We start from the raw sequence: 15,254 nt of genomic DNA on the forward strand, positions 1-15,254 counted from the left end.
CAACACGATAACAGTAACCATCTTGTTTAGACTAACTGGGAGAAGTTAGTTCATAAAATAAGGCTTCAGCATACCCTGAACTTGAAGGAGAACTGACCGATTTGAATTTCAGCATGACTGATGTGAATTACATCACACAGCGCGCAGCGTCCTTGGAAAGACCATCCACAGCAAACACAAATTTGATTGCATTGCTTTAGTTAACGAGTTGAGCTGTGCAGAAAGTTCCTGGGAGTAGAAATCATGTGGCATGAGTCATTGTAACAAATGGCAATGCTACAGACTGCTTCCCTTCTAGAACTGTATTCCACTAACACCTTTTGCTGTTAATGTTTGCCAGCGCGCCCCTTCCAGCCTTTCAGACTGAAGCACATCCACTATTGCTCAATATTCAGACTTGTCATCAAACTTTCATAAGCATTTCTATTGCCCACTCAAGCAGATTCTTCACCACTTCCTACCACCTGTCCTAAACATTAGCAAAACTGTTGGCACAGCTACCCAGCAAACTGGAAAACAGAACTAGCCAAAAATCATAAAGAAATTATTTTTAACCTAAATCAGTCTCTTGTTTCTACCAGTTCTATGGGTGTTATCAATGGGCTGCAGCAGAACTGGGGAGGATTTAGGCAGCCTAAGCCACTGAATTTGTTACACCCAAAATTCCCTAAAACTGCATCACAGCAGTACAGATGTACAGAGAGAATACACAGAGACAAGGGATCAACAAACAGTGTTTGGGAGTCAACAGACCATTCACATCAGAACAAATGGCCCAAAAGCGCCTGGAAAGTAGCAATGTCGGTAGGACTGGAGTAATAAAGACTATGAAGGAAGCACTTACACTCTACGGGTAAATCATTTCAGGTATATCTCACAAAAGGTTGTTAAATGAAAAAACAACAGTATTAAAAGGTTCTCTATTGCCCTCAAAAGAGAGCACATGCCCACACTCAGGCTGACATAAGATAAATTTCATCTCTGCGTTCCATCCTCGGAAACCACCGTTCCTTAACCATCCTTGGGAATAACACCCACAGTTGAGGGGCAGGGGGGGGAACAAAAAAACCCCAAAACCAAAGAAAAAGACAAACACTGTAACAACTCTTGAACTTACCTGCCGTAGAGGGCGGAGTGGGGGATGACGGAGATGTTAATGGGGAACTCGCCCCAGAGCCTGCTAAATAAAACAACAGTCTAGTAACTAAAGCTGCAACATTAGAATTCAAGACGGTCAGACAAGGCAGATTGTTGGAAACAGGCCAACTTTATTGACTGAAGATCCAATCCTGCTTCCACTGAAATCTTGTGAAAGATTCTCATTCATAGGAACGGTGTTGCTCAGACCCGATCTGAACAGAGGCTTTACAGTACACAGTACCAGAGGAGGTCCAAACACGTGAGAAGCATACTCAACAGTACTCCTCAATGGGAAACACTTCTGTTCTCTTGCTTAGGCTGTTGGAATTCAGCGTCCAAATTCTGTTCTCCTTAAGAGCTGTGCCACTGCATGCATGGCACCCCATTTCTCCTTCTAAGAGATGATTTTCAGTCAGTTGCTGTACTCCACAAGTTACTCTCACATCTGACTATTCCAGAACAGGCTGTGTTTGGACACATTTTAGCCAAGCAAGTCAACTCTGCTGAACTGTTTGGTAGTAGAAACCATTCCTTTTAACTAAATGACGACTTGTCAAAGGCTCTGTTGTTTTAGAATTTGGCACTGAAGCAGCAATTAAAACAGATAATTTTCTCATTCATCTTAACACCTTACTACATAACACAGATCACCACAGAGTTTCTCCTTGGAGGCTGCATTATGAGATGGCCCAAATAATGGATGTTATTATTATTATTATTATTACACTCAAATATCAAAACAGAATGAAGAGACTGATTTTTTGGGTTTTTTTGAGGAATGGGGCACAGAAGAGAGGACACATTGCTTTAAATTAGGCAGCTGAAAATCTAATACTGACAGTATTTTTAATCCCTCCATTTATCTATTATTAAATACCCAAATACTACCGAAGTGGTATCAGGCTTTGGTAGTCCAATATTGACGTGTAAACAGATGGTGACTCTAGATCTTTTAAGCCAGAAAATGAAAGCAACAAAAAAACATTGACATAGCTGTGTAGAAGCAAGCTCTTCTCTCTGTAGTTACCTGAGTTATTTGAGTTGCTGTATTTTGCTGAGTGTTCTTCCCCACTTTCACAGGCAGAGCGTTTTGACTTCTATTTTAAAGAAGAAACAGAAGATGGGAATGAATAATCACTTTCCACAGTAAGGACTCAACTGACACACAGATTTGTAACAGCCATCCACTGTATCACACACTGTATCAATGCCCAGCAGCCTCCTCCCCACATCCAACACGTGCTGCCGTGATGACAACAGCAGCAAGGCTGCTCTGCGCTCAGATATCTCCAGGCAAACAACCACAGCAACTCCAGTACACTCTGGCCACAAAGGAGAGGTAGAAAACTGACCCACCAAAAAGAAACACAGGCAGCATGTTGCAGGAGCAGACTGAAAAAGGCTCCAATACCCTCACAGAGCAGTAAGAAGCAGCACAGGTTATCATCTGTGTATGATGTTAACTAAGACTGTTCACACAGCCATGTCAGACCGGTTAAACCAATATGCAAGTCAGCCGCGGTCTTAAAATTCTTAGGAAATCTATTGGTTAGCTACAGAAGTGAAAACAATCAGGAAGCAGGACAGAAAAACACAGGGCAGAATAGAGCAGCGTACCTGCGGCTGTGCATGCCAAACGTTAAACAAAGACACATCTTTTTCTGTGTAAGAAACCTACTTAAAGACTGCTTACTTTTCGTGCTAAGATCTTCCTTTTCTTTTTTTCTTCTTCAGAGCCATGATGAGATTGAGCTCTTGTCAGCCTTCTGTGCTGGTGAATCTTCAAGATGAAGAAAAACAGAAAAAGACCCTGTTAAGATCTTAAATGTTCTCACGCAAGGCATATGTTTGGGGTACAAGAAAATACACTGAGTCACTTTGCATGTTTAGTTTTCTCCTTTCATTTTCCATTTTTATCTTTAAATAAAATGCTGGTAGAGGATGGAGCCTCATCCTGCAGTTAAAATGATCCTTTACTTTAACTTAGGAGCCACTGCCTGTGAAGCTGCATCACTTAGAACAGTGAAATGCCATAAAATCAACAGCTGTTCTACAGCTCCATACTGCATTTTTGGGAAAGAAAAATCTGTTGATGAAAGCCTTTACTACTCAGAATCACTTTTGAGTAAAAACTCTCTTTCCCCATCTAAAAGTGGTAAGAGGAAATGGAATGTCTGTAGAAAATACAGTAAAGAAATGCAGACGTTACCAATTTCTGTTCTTCTGTTAATCGTTTTTCTGTGCATTCCTTGGAGGTTTTCAATGCCTCTTTTAGCTTAGTAGGAATCTAACACATGATGGGGAGGAAAAAAAAAATCATAGCACCAAATGTGACAAAAGAAAACACAACTTCACCACTTAAAACTCACCATTCATCTGGTCATGTTGCTTACCTAAAGACACTATTCCCCTAGTGAAGGGGAAAAGATGACTCTAGATGGATGTTTTCCATGCAAAACCTAGCTACAGATCTAGCAGCACAGACAAAGGAACACTAAATAATGGAAGGGACCCTCTAATGGCAGGGACAGTGAACTATTTTCATGCTCCAGTCACATCCCCAAACTGCCATGAGGCTGACAACGCAAGACACATGGCAGCGTGCCCTCCAGAAGAAGTGCTCTGGGGCAGCTCCCCAGTGGGAGCAGAGGTGGCTCCCCACGTCCTGGGGACTGGGGACACTGGCAACAGTGTGCTTATGGTCTCACATAGCAAAATCAGTTTTCACAGGTTTTAGCAATTTGTTTCATCTCACTGAAAGGGACCCGTGTTACTTAGTGACCTCTGCTCAGATAAAGCGCCATCATTAGTCACACAAATGAGCTCCAGGACAGGAACTGCACTTGAACACTCACAGGTCACACAGTGCCTCCCTTCTAAGGGGTGATATAATGTTCTTGGGTACAGTTCAGCAAAGGAACCCAAATACTGATGGCAATCACCATAAAGCCAAATCTCCTCTACGCTACCTGTTAATTAACGTGTAGCTACCCGCAGCCTGGCTCTTCCACAAACATCAACAAATCAATGTTCAACTCTACCTTAAACTGTGGTTTCTCGGAGTTTGTTAGCAGGACATCACTGAATAATCTGTGAATGGATAAAAAAAAATACAGGAAAAAAAAAAAAAGAACATTATTCCCAAGATACAAGCAGAACCACAGCTAGAATACCGCTGGTACCGTTCGCTTAACTCCCTCTTTCTCCTTTTCCACCTCTGTCCTCATCCCTAGGCCACTGTTTGGGTTTTTTCCCCACAGGTTTTTATGTACTGCTTTTGATTTTCCAAGCACTGCTGTAAAATTACCAGCATTCAACCCTCAGAATGTAGCCACTACTGATGGCAGAGTAAGCAAGACTGCATGAAATATTTTGGAAGTTGATAGAACAGGTACAATTATCAAAGGCAGAGAAGGGTACCCCTGAAAAGAACACCTTTTCCTTAAAAGCATATGGATTTTTTAATGACAAAAGATTACCAGGGACTTTATTTTAAATCTCACCTAAATAAAATCATTGCTTTTTTAAAGAAAATTCTCTTAGCACAACTATTGTTTTAGCATTAACAAGAGCCATGTGAAAGATCAGTGAGTGAACTTCACATCTGAAAATATCTGCATTTTTTTTCTGTGCTGTGGCAAAGGCAACTACAGCAAATAGCAACAGCATAAATGATTAATCCTTTTCCATCCAAAACAAAGACACTAGAGGGCAATGGTAGTCTGAAAATAAACTGGTTAGTCCATTTCAAGATACTTTGTTCTGGAGAACATACTAGAAAACTGTCCCAGAAAGACATCTGAAGCCTGGCTCCCAGATAAACAATTGCAGAGACCTTTTGTTGCGGTTCACTATGGAAAATTATCACAGGCCTATACTAGAGAAACAAGTTCAAGCCTAGAACCAAGTTTATAAGAATAGCATTCTGTGAAAAATTCAGGAATAAAGCTAATTTTAAAAGACTTTTTAAAAAACCCACAAAAGCTCACCCTTGTTTACAGGGCATTTTTCTGACCCTTTCTGACTACACGTCCTTCCAAAATTAAGCGAACTCATAGTTTAGATGGTTACAATAAATAATAAAGCCTAATAAATATTTAAATTACATTAACTGCTTTAAATTACATTAACTGCATTGCACACCTACATAGAACACTTCTGTGAAGAGCACTGGTGTAAAGGGAATGTAGTATAATATCCTACTTATCAGATACAGCTGGGTATAAAAGATGTTGAACAAACAACCTTAAGACCTGTATATTCCTGTATTCACAGTTTTCTTACAATATTTCTCCCCTGCTTACATTCTTCTCTCTACCTCCCACCTCTTTAAAAGCAGAGGAAGGGAAGAGTAGAAGGAGCTGAAGGCTGAGACAAGCCTGCAGTGACTCTTCCCAGCCAGGAAATATGAATCTCGTAGCATGCTCTAAATGTACTGCAATCTGTATACTGTGAGATCAGCCCCAGATTTAGGTATGGGCAATCTGTCATCTCTAAGGTTGTGACTCTGGCACCTCGTATTCAGAAAAAATAAAAGAACCCATCACCAGCAACTGTGGTTCTACACTCGGCATGCTGGTGACGTGTCGCAGCACAGTGACAGCAGATGCGTCCTAACTGCAGGCAGGGCAGCACTGCAGACAGGTATGATCTCCAGCTGAGTCCTGCACTGACATTGCTCCCTTTCTGCATCCTAGTCTTGCCCCATACCTGTCCTCAGTACTTCACTGCATCACTGGGAGGACAGCCTGTAAGGGAGTTTATTCTGTCTATGCTTCAGAGAATCCCTAAGCCAGCACTTGCAAGAAACCAGAGAGAACTTCCACACAGCATTTCATACCAGACACAGTCTAAACGTCACTGCTGAGCAAAGCAAGAGATTTATTTTGCTAGTCATAAGTAAACTGGTAGCAAAATCTACTGAAGTACATCCAAAGGGGACATATAAAAAGACTCCTTATTCCAAATGCTTTAAAACAATCTCAGCCATGCTTGCACCACTTTAATAGCTGGCTCCATTTAAACCATAGCACCACGCTAAATAAAGTGCGTTCGTAACAGCTCCAACACACCAAGAGACAAAGAAATATTACATGAGTATCTATCATATTCACAAGGAATGGGTTCTGTAAGACCTACCAATTTTAAAGCTTCATTTGGGATACACTATACATCCCTCAGAATGGGGAGCAAATCTATCTAAAAAGGAACAAGAGCAAAAAGGTTCTTCCTCCTAATATAATGAAAAACATTGCTTTGAGTATAAACCAAGAGAAACAAGACTTACGGCATCTGTAAGAGCCGTGAAACAGTTGGCATGCCATTCTTCATAGCTTCACAGGTCAGAATGGATTCCAACACAGACACTACCAAAGAAAGAATAAGAACGAACACATTTTTGCACAGCAGTATAGCAAATGATTTAGAACGAACGTCTGGCACTGCTGTGTGGTGTTTCCCTAAGTACTGCATCAACTAAGCAGTGATGAAGCTCTGTGTCATGTGGTTTTTATTATATTGTTACTATTACACAAACTTCTCAGGAATGTTAGACATGAGGTGAGGGAATCCAGGCATCTAATTATTTACTACACACTGCATTATCACTCAGTTAAAAAAAAAAAAAGGTTTATTTATATGCTACATATATTTCAGGAAGAACACGTTTTCTATTTTTGCAAATGACTAACTAATTCTTTGCAGTCACAGGCTGCAAAGATGTTAGGCTGCTATTTCACAGCACTTCAGCCTAGGTAAAAAGTAAGAGTACCCAGGAAGCTGAGACTGGCATTTTCTTGACTGCATACTAACCTACAAACACTGATGGTGCAGGAGGGAAGCTGTCTACTGGAACTGTATCGGGGGGTCTTCCATATGTCATTTCATACAGTAAGTGTCCAAAGCAATGTACATCAACACCTTCTAAAGTCTGTGGAAGAACAAAACAATAAAACCACAACTTGCTAGAACTAATGAGTTTTTCACAAGCGGTTTGAAAACATGTGATAACCCATTAAAGAAAAAGAATGGGTTTGCATTTGAAGACAGAAAAGAGGAACCATTAACACAGTTCTTAACCACTATGATTTCACCGTCTAACTTCAACCCAGATGAAACCTTCACATCTCAAGCTAAAGCAGCTACTGCTGTCTTTCTGTACGTGATGATAGAAACAGTATAGTCATGTTCTGTAAAAACATGTAAGGTAGTAAACTCTTTTCACACACAGCAGTTTAGAGTGTCATACATCAATATGAATCACAACCAAGTACATTTTCCTAGCTCAGTCAAACAGCAAAGAACGAGATTCATAATCTGCTGTCACTATACAGGGAGGCAGATAAAAAGACAGCAAAGAGTGCATACCAAACAAACCCAGGAGAGTCTCTTTCACTCCTCCTTAGATTTGTACGAGCTGTACATAGATGCTAAGCTTCCAGGCAGCATATTTCTGAGATTTTTAAATCATGTTTAAACAGAAATGGCTCCTCTTACTAGAAGAGGATTAGAGCTTTGATGGCACTAACAGATCTGGTCTAGCCATGAACTTTTGATCGTTTCTTTGACAACACAGTAGAACTTGTTTAGCAAGGTCAGCAAGCAGCTGTCTCGTGACGCTGTACAGCATTTATTACAACAAGCACTTAAAGGCAGAGCAAGATGTTGGCTGTATTGCTGCAGCAGGGCAAATTTGTTTTCGTATTTTTGTAGGAAGATAGTATTTTGCTTTGCAAGCCTGCAGTTAAGAGACATCCTTCAAACAAATAAACCCCAGCTTGTAATAGCTAGATGTCTGGAAGCATCTAATCAATTTTCACAGTATCCACCAAAGACCAGGCTGATTACTACTCCCAGCTGAGACCAAATAGTAAGCTGTGCTCACTGTACAGACATACAAGTGAAAAAGTGTGATAGACAATATGCACATTCCTATGAAATACAAGACCGGGGTGGAAAGGGATCTTAAAACAACTGCAGTTTACCTCTATTTGTGCCAGCATTGCTGTCACGAAAACACTCACCTGCACTCTCCTTCTACCTGCTTACCTTTGGCCTCAGCCTCACTCCAGCATGCTGCAACAAAACTTCTGTGCAGCCAGATAGTGATTTGGAGGAAGCAGAAAAGGGATTTGATGGAGAAAAGCTCAGATTAAAGAAAGGGGGCTGAGAGAGGTTTTTTTCATTCTAGTCAGTTCTCCACAAAGAGAAGCTGAGGATAAAGGTATGCGTAAGAGTCAGCTGAATCAATTGCCTGAACCTTACATTAATTTTCCGAAACTGTGAAAAGTATGATCGATAAAATGATGGAAGTCCCAACAAGGAATTTTCTAGGTCCAGTAACTTGCAGGTGTCCCCGTCCAACATCACATTGGCAGAGTGAAGATGGCCGTAAGGAAATCCTTTCTCGTGCAAGAATTTTAACACCTGAAAAAATTCAATACAGAAGCACTGTCACAAGATGCTCTGATGAACTCAAGATCTTAAATGCTCCAATACTAAAGCAGATACATAACAAATAACGCCCCTGTTTGGAATGCTTGCTCAACCTGATCTTCTATATACTTCATCTTTGGCTGACTATTCATTTCTATTTCACTGGCAACATTTCTCACAAATCAAGTATTTGATGCTGGTCCTCAAGGCAGGCTTACAGACACCTCCCAAAGAAATCTGGAAACTAAAATTCACAATTCTAGTGAACATTATAGTTTGATTAAAAATTATAAAACCCCACATTAATGACAAAGAATTTATGGCACATGTTCTGCCTGCAATGAATTACTTCCTTTCCTTTTTCCACAGGGTAAAAACTACATTATCACCTCTCCCGCTTAAGCTCCACACATACCGACTGCCTTTTTTTTTTTTTTGTCAGAAATGGCCTCACACACACTTATCTAAATTCAGCTCCCAGCAGTTAATCTCAATTTACATTTAGCTTTGAAGTTTGCTGCTGAAATAAAGCTTGTGTGCTCAAACTTTGTCTACCTTTTCTAGTTAAACCAGTTGGTCTCAATAAAAAAAAAATAATCAGAAAGATTGGTAAATAAAGCCAAAACACATACCTCTAATATTTGCCTCCCATATGTTTTTATTTGCTGAAGTTCAAGACCTTGAATTTTTTTAGGATTGCAATACTTCTTCAGGAATGGGTCTTTTGGCTTTGCCTTTAAAAGAAACACACATATCAAGTATCATGCCCAGAAAAGCTAGTAATTGTCTTAGTTTGCTTAGCAATAGATGGTAAACAGTTTTATAAAAGACATACTATGGTCATTCCAGCAAACATTCTACCGTTTGATTTGGGGGCAGAGGAGGGCAGACATTACCTTATAAATAAGGTCCTTTAGTGTCCCTTTTTCACTGAACGGTCTAATAACCAGCGCTGAAGATTCATTGGCAGTGGCAAAAGTGATTTTGTAAATATAGGGATGCTACCAAAAGAAGAAACTGTAGGTAAGTTTTAGATGACAGACTCTGTAATTCATTTTCGCTCAATTCACAAGTAGGAAAAGGTCTGAGTTGTGTATTTAAAGTAATAAATTGGATTCTGTCAGTGGCATTTGCTCAAGTTATTCAGTCTTAACCTGGAGTAAAAGCAAAGAAAGCTTCACAAAGACACTGTTCAATTTCCACATAAAAGAAAAAAAACAAAAAACCCCAACTTTTTTAACAAAACAGACTGAAAATGTAGACAAATGAAGAATCCAGCCCCATTAGCACTTACACATGAGCAGCTTTACTACAGGTTTAAGTCATGCTAAGCTAATAAATCCATACACAGTTTTATTCGGCTATGACGTAAGGAAATTCAGCATTAATAGCTGTCGTAACAGTTTTATGCCTTCAGAAATTATTGTAACAACTTCCTGCAACTTGGTGAAACCAAGTGAGACAGCACAGTTGGAAATAAGCACATGCAATACAAACACACAAATTTCTAATTAGGAAAAGGCCCCTCATTCATGTCTCATTTTAATCCATCAGTTTCAGTCTGGTTTGGGATTTGAGAAGCCTAGTTCCCAACCTCTTCTGTTGTGTGCACGTGCTGAGTTCCAGGACTGCACAGAGGTTTACCAATTTAAATACCATCCTTTTCAGCCAGTCTCTCACATGCTTAACATCCTGGAAGAGAAACTCCTCTTGGAGTCAAATGCCAGTTTTTCAGACAAGAGATGCCTACTGTATTTATAATGCGGCATTGCACAGAAGCCTAAATTGTACAACCTCCATATACCACTATTAAAATACTCCTGTCTTAAGTTCAAAGAACTAAAAAAATAAAAACACTCATGCCACTGCCTTATCTACTGCTGCCTGAGAATATCCCCAGCACACCAGTTTGCAATTACACCCAGAGAGCATTATCCTAACAGCCTACAAGTGTTGAGGAGCTGAAATAAAAGCTCATGATTTCACAGTACTGCACAAGAAGACAAAAAAATACAACTAACCGCAACTCTGCATCTCCTGTAATAATCCTGCAGGATTATTATTTGTGCTGAGAACACCTTACCTTATATTGTGTGGGAACTGTAATTAAAAGGTTCACACATCTTTAAATGAAAGTGACTCTAAAATTACAAACTATGTCTACTAGGCTATGTGTGCTTTTGCAAGATCAGTCCTTGACAAGCACTTTTGTGCTGGCACAATTTAGAAGTCAAGTAATACTCACAGAACAGGAAGAAAGAAGTTTCACAGCATACTGTAAGTCTTTGTCAGACAAGTATTTATCAGGGCCAAGATCAGCCTGGAAATAAATTGGGGAAAAAATGGCATCAGATGTTGCATTCCATAAAGAAAATGTGATCTATATTCTGCTCTCAGAAATTAAGACAGCTGCTTGAAGGTACATTTTGCAGAGCAAGCAAGGAGATTACACACGCAGAATGAAACTTGAGGAGGCTGAATACGGCCATGGTTTTAGGCCTGTGCAGATACAAAGCATCTGACCATACGTAAGTATTATTGCCTCCTTCCTCCCCCGTACCTGGCATGCACTACTACTGCTGAATGAACTCTGCCAACCCCAAACTGCGGGACTGTGTGCATTATGAGCTGATAAGGCTGAAACCCCCACCTTCTCCCTTTCCAGCAAAAAAAACTTCCCTCCCATTACAGACTTCAGTGATATCCGCTTACTCTCCAGTGAGGTACCACAACCAGCTATACTTATACAATTTTTTTGTATTACAATTAAGAGGGCAGCACATTTCCACACCAGAGTGTAAGCCAGTGTTGAGTAACAACAAACTGTTTGGTGTCAATACATGTCTACCTTGAAGGAGCAATTCATGCCCCTCTCACCTATCAGTTTCTCAGTACCAGTACAGATCCAAGTAAGAAACCCCACCACTTTAAATAGAATCACCTTGTTATTTTCAGCAAGCAAATTTATACTACGGTCAACAGTTACATCTTTACAACTAAAGAAACCTGGGGTGCAGGGAACAAGTGACCAGGCACAGAAACCTGCAAACTGGATTTGCCACCAGAGGAAAGAAACACAAGTAGTTCCCACACCACACATCCACCTAAGGGCTTTCAAGGCTCTTCCAGCACCTGAGCTCTTAAGCCTATCTCTCTCTCACTCACGCATGGTAGTCCATATAAATGAAATAAGCCACGTTCATTAAGAAAGACTTGAATATGAAATGAAAGCATATATACCCAGCTTAACATTAGACGTTCCTTTGGTTGATTCTTAATCTTCATTAAGAAATATTTCTTACGTATCCGCCAACCTAAAAAAAAAACCAAAACAAAACAAAAAGAGTCAGCAGTAGCTTTAATTAAACACTACTAGATCACACAGCTTACAGGCAGGGCAAGTTCTGTAAGCAAAGATAGTATTGTAATCTTAGGACAACTCGTACAGTTGGAAAAAACATCAGGCAAGTTTTCATGCATACATATTCTTCTTACCTATATCTTTTAATGGTTCTACCACTTCCCACTTTGGCTCTGATCGGAAGAACATTGAAACATGCTGTAAGGCAATTTCTGTAAAGAAAAAGGAGAAGAAGAAAAAAAAAAGATAAAAATGTTTTTAAAAGACTATATAACATAATTATCCATATATTAGGTAAGGCTCAATGCCAGAAGGAAGCCTGCAGGAATTCAGGCTGAAAGTCAGAAAAATCACTTTAAAAGGAAATCAGATAAAAACACAGTCAAAGGGCATTCGTATTTTTAACCTGATTACTCAAATCCAGAGAGAAAACAGAGAAAGCACTGCCTTTGGAAAACTTAGCTTACCAGTCTGCATTCTATCTGCACTAGATCTACATTTTCAAGTCTAAATCCAATGCTCACGGCTGAGATTTCCCATACTAGGTGTACACTACATTAGATCACAAAATGTTTCTGCTCTGCCTGTAAAAGTACTAACTATTACATCTCTTTAATGTGCATCTATATTGCTATTACTACATAAAAACTACGTAAACGAAACAGTTCCGTTTCACTATGCGTTACTTTGCCCTTTTCTGCACAGGCAAAGCTATTTTGCTAGCTATCATGATCCTACACACATTTCAGAGAGGTGGTGGGAGGACACCCTTCTGGTTTCTGAATTCTCCCACAGCTGGGAACACAACCGCTTTATTCATGAAGCGATTCGAGGGGAAATCTCTGTGAGGAGTGGTGACATCAAGGGGAGAAGAGGAATCACGCCAACAGGGAGTCCTCGGTAACGTGGCTTATCTTGGTATAGAAACACAGCAAAAAGGTAAGGATGCACTGATCTTTCTGCACTGTATCTTCTCTCTATAAAATTTGTTAGGAAAAAGAGAGAGAACGGTACAATAAATATCAGTTCACTGATCCAGTACTTAAGAAATGACAAACTGATGGTGCCTCCAAAGACTGTAGGCAACGACTTGATTGCTACTAACTTCCCAGCAACTTGCCGAAAAAACAATCTTGATAAAAACACTCAGAATTAACACAGAAGTCACAGTGTTTCCTAGAGGATTTAAATTGCTTGCTCAGCGTTAGCCAGACAAACGTCATCCTTAAAGAGTTACAAGTAATTTACAACTCCTCCACAGCTTATCATAAACATCCGGGAAATGGTCTTTGCACTTTGAAGCTGAAGGCACAATACATGAAGGGAGAGCAAAAAGACAAATTAAAAGGAAGCAGGAAGTTCCTGCTTCAGTAGGCTCTGCTTTTACGAAAACAAGTTTTGCATTTTGCAAAGAGTCCGTTTGCTCACAAACTAAATATGTGAAGTGGGTTTCATTGCTAAGAGGAAGGTTTTTTCCAGTCTGTAAAACAAATATTTAACAATTTACAATGGCTGAAGCTGAAGTCAGACAAATTCAAAGAAGAAGCGTTTAATAAGGAAGAGAACTGATCACTGGGATATCGTTTTAAGGGATGCAGTGACTTTCCAGTATTTGGGGGGAAAGGGGGGTTGTGACTTATTCAAGCCTTGAAAAAGTACTCAACCGAGCTCAAACAATTAGTCCCAGGAAGTCTCACAACCCAAAGTGACAGTGGGAGCTAGACAAGATGACCACAAACGTTCGTGTTGATTTGAAAAAAACTCAGAACCACCTCAAACACAAGATTCAGTGTCCAGAAGACCAGCTTTTTTAACCAGTATAGAGCTGACTCACTTAACTCCACCCTGCACTCCGGGAGACCATCTCCAAACACCAAACTTCCCCACTGATCACAAACTGAAAAAGTAGATGTTTCTCTCACCACCACCCCTCCCTCGAGTTCTGCTTATATAGATCTTGACCCTCACGCTCCTCCGTAAAGTAATTCAAATATTTAGATTTAACAATCACAGCATGACTTATGTGCAGAGCTGGAGAAAAAGTATCACAAATAATCACATGTGCAGTATAATAATTCTGAAAGTTGTTGCCCCCATCCACCCCCCATGCTTCGGTGTAAATCCCTGCCAGCATTAACGGATGATACACACACATGCTAAAGTGAAACCATAATGCAGCGTTGCAATTCCTCACTTACCAGTGTAGTTAACAGAATAGCTGTTTGGGTCCAAGAATTTTTTTACCAATTCACAGTTAGACAGTATGTGATGGGTAGTAATTACATCGAGATAGGCCTGGAGTCCCTTCTGTCTTTCAGCTATGAATTCACGCTCCATATTTCCAATCAATTTTTTGGGAGGAAGAGGTAGACTTAGAGTTGAGATCTTAAAAAGAGAGGAAAAATTACCAACCTTGCTCTCAAAATGGCTCAGGGATATAAACTAAGCAACCCAGAAAGTAACTCTCAGGAGCAAGCCAACTACTGGATAACTATTTTTTGTACTGTGTATATATAAGCTTTCATGGTTTTTCTAAGTATTGTTATCAGGGTGAGCTAGTCAGGCAACAGCTCACATCCCCCCACCCCCACCCCGTGCAGAGATTAGCAAGCAGAATGACAATGAAAATGCGAGGAGTTCAATTTTTGCTAGTGAGTCATGCATTTAAGATCTGTACACAAAACTTCCAGATACTAAATAGCTACAGTTTTCAGCCAAATTCTTTCTATGACATACTTCTGCTGCAGCACAAAAACCAATTCACACCTTACCATCTTCTCTGGATAAGATTTATGCTTTCTTATTTCATGAAGTGCAGTTTAATGTTTCCTTTGCCTCTATAGGCAATTCATAGGTAATTTAAAGCCCTTACTGTCAGTATTTGAACTCTGTAATTTCAAATATGGTACAACTTTTCCATTTTCTCTTCTGAATTTGCAGTTGTACAGTTTTTAAACAGCTATATATCTTTCAACTCAGCAATAGCTGCAATCTACCAGTGGATGTACAGTAGCTGTTTCATGTTGACATAAGTGATCCAAAACTTCAGATAAAATTGGAGAAATACTTCGAAATAGGACGATGAAAAAAACATACAGAAATTCAAAGCATTATGTAAGTCAGATCGAGATCATCTTTAGCGTTTATATCCAATTACGTCATATGCATTGCCAGAATGACTTTTTCATGTTGTTAACACACTGTTGTCCTGCAGATTAAAGCACCTGCCTTGGGTATGCTGAATCTCCATGGGAGTTATCTTTAAGAAATCTTTAAGAAATGTGTACTGCAGGAATCACCAGATGCAATAACCTCATTT

General features: G+C 39.8%; 1 protein-coding gene across 8 annotated transcripts in view; it reads right to left on the minus strand.

Annotated features, from left to right (window-relative positions):
* Window positions 1–15,254, minus strand: part of PXK (PX domain containing serine/threonine kinase like) — a 36,936-nt gene that overhangs the window by 6,694 nt on the left and 14,988 nt on the right. For 4 of the 8 annotated variants that reach the window (XM_055804521.1, XM_055804524.1, XM_055804528.1 and 1 more), the window contains exons 4-17: window positions 14,134–14,320; window positions 12,070–12,147; window positions 11,815–11,888; window positions 10,820–10,894; window positions 9,471–9,575; window positions 9,207–9,308; window positions 8,404–8,565; window positions 6,952–7,069; window positions 6,428–6,506; window positions 4,182–4,230; window positions 3,350–3,427; window positions 2,834–2,920; window positions 2,168–2,237; window positions 1,118–1,180 (exon numbers count right to left, since the gene is read on the minus strand). In XM_055804521.1, coding sequence (XP_055660496.1) covers window positions 1,118–1,180; window positions 2,168–2,237; window positions 2,834–2,920; window positions 3,350–3,427; window positions 4,182–4,230; window positions 6,428–6,506; window positions 6,952–7,069; window positions 8,404–8,565; window positions 9,207–9,308; window positions 9,471–9,575; window positions 10,820–10,894; window positions 11,815–11,888; window positions 12,070–12,147; window positions 14,134–14,320 — 1,327 coding nt within the window. Of the gene's footprint in view, window positions 1–1,117; window positions 1,181–1,248; window positions 1,535–2,167; window positions 2,238–2,833; window positions 2,921–3,349; window positions 3,428–4,181; window positions 4,231–6,427; window positions 6,507–6,951; window positions 7,070–8,403; window positions 8,566–9,206; window positions 9,309–9,470; window positions 9,576–10,819; window positions 10,895–11,814; window positions 11,889–12,069; window positions 12,148–14,133; window positions 14,321–15,254 lie in introns of those variants that run through there. The other 4 variants (XM_055804522.1, XM_055804526.1, XM_055804529.1 and 1 more) reach the window with 2 other exon arrangements.

The sequence above is a fragment of the Falco peregrinus genome, chromosome 5, assembly GCF_023634155.1.
Source record: "Falco peregrinus isolate bFalPer1 chromosome 5, bFalPer1.pri, whole genome shotgun sequence".
NCBI classification, from domain to species: Eukaryota; Metazoa; Chordata; class Aves; order Falconiformes; family Falconidae; genus Falco; species Falco peregrinus.